Consider the following 1535-nt stretch of genomic DNA (forward strand, 5'->3'; position numbering starts at 1 on the left):
TTTTGGGGTTCCCAGACTGATTTTTGGGACGTCAGGGGTGGTTTTGGGGTGATTTTTGGGGTTCCCAGACTGATTTTTGGGATGTCAGGGGTGGGTTTTGGGGTGATTTTTGGGGTGATTTTAGGGGTGCCCAGGCTGATTTTGGGGTGCAAGAGGAGGATTTGGGGTGGTTTTGGGGTGCCAGGGGTGGTTTCTGGGTAATTTTAGGGTTCCCAGCTGATTTTGGGGTGCTAGGGGTGGTTTTTGGGGTGGTTTTAGGGTGCCAGGGGTGGTTTTGGGGTAATTTTAGGGTTCCCAGGCTGCTTTTGGGGTGCCAGGGGTGGTTTCTTGGGGTAGTTTTAAGGTGCCAGGGCTGGTTTTGGGGTGCCAGGGGTGGTTTTGGGGTAATTTTAGGGTTCCCAGGCTGATTTTGGGGTGCCAGGGGTGATTTTGGCGTGATTTTGGGGTTCCCAGGCTGATTTTGGGGTGCCAGGCATGGTTTTTGGGGTGGTTTTAGGGTGCCAGGGGTGGTTGTGGGGGTGATTTTGGGGTGCCAGGGGTGGTTTTGGGGTAATTTTAAGGTTCCCAGGCTGCTTTTGGGGTGGTTTTGGGGTGCCAGGGGTGGCTTAAGGGTGATTTTGGGGTGATTTTGGGGTTCCCAGGCTGCTTTTGGGGTGGTTTTGGTGTGCCAGGAGTGGTTTTGGGGTGCCAGAGATACCAAGGGTGGTTTTGGGGTGTTTTTGGGGTGCCAGGGGTGGTTTTGGGGTGGTTTTGGGGTGCACTCCTCACTTGTAGATGGTGACATGAGGGGACAGGGGTCGGTTGGAGCGGGAATTCTTCTCCCAAAAACGCCTCATCTCCTCCCGGGCCGTGGTTCCCATCGGGATCACACTGGGAAAAGGGAACATGGGGGGGTTGGGAAGGTTCTGACCCCCCAAAACCCCTCCAAACTCCCCCAAAACACCCCAAAAATCCCAAAAAATCCTCCCAGAAACACCCAAAAACCTCAAAAACCACTTCAAACACCCCCCAAAACCTCAACCCCTCCCAAAAAAACCCCAAACATTCCCAAAAAAACCCCAAAACCTCACTCCAAAACCCCCAAAAATACCCCAAAACAAACAAAAACCCCTCCAAAATCCCCCCAAAACACCCCAAAAATCCCAAAAACCCTCCCAGAAACACCGGAAACCTCCCCAAAACCTCAAAAACCACTTCAAAGACCCCCCAAAACCTCAACCCCTCCCAAAAAAACCCCAAAAAAACCAAAAACCCCCCTCCAAAAACCCCAAACAGAACCCCAACACCCCAAACCACTCCAAACCCCCCAAAATACCCCAAAACCACTTCAAACACCTCCCAAAACCTCAACCCCTCCCAAAAAAACCCCAAAACCCACTCCAAAACCCCAAACCACCCAAAACCCCAAAAATTACCCCAAAACTTCCTCAAAATCCCCCCAAACAACCCCAAAAACCACCCCCAAACTGAAAAACCCACCCCAAAAACCCACAAACCCCCCCAAAAAAACCCCAAAACTCTCCCAAAACCCCAAA

At 51.8% G+C, this 1535-nt stretch overlaps 1 protein-coding gene across 2 annotated transcripts in view; it reads right to left on the minus strand.

The window, feature by feature from the left end:
• SDHC (succinate dehydrogenase complex subunit C) overlaps positions 1-902 on the minus strand; it is a 6082-nt gene extending 5180 nt beyond the window's left edge. For both annotated transcript variants that reach the window (XM_042020499.1, XM_042020500.1), the window contains exon 1: positions 769-902. In XM_042020499.1, the coding sequence (XP_041876433.1) occupies positions 769-887 (119 nt within the window). In that variant the 5' untranslated portion in view covers positions 888-902. The remainder of the gene's footprint in view (positions 1-768) is intronic.
• Between the last annotated feature and the right edge of the window lie 633 nt (positions 903-1535).

Source organism: Corvus kubaryi, unplaced genomic scaffold (genome assembly GCF_017639235.1).
Source record: "Corvus kubaryi isolate FWS band 111438036 unplaced genomic scaffold, C.kubaryi_AGA036_p1.0 36985, whole genome shotgun sequence".
In the NCBI taxonomy this organism is placed as follows: Eukaryota; Metazoa; Chordata; class Aves; order Passeriformes; family Corvidae; genus Corvus; species Corvus kubaryi.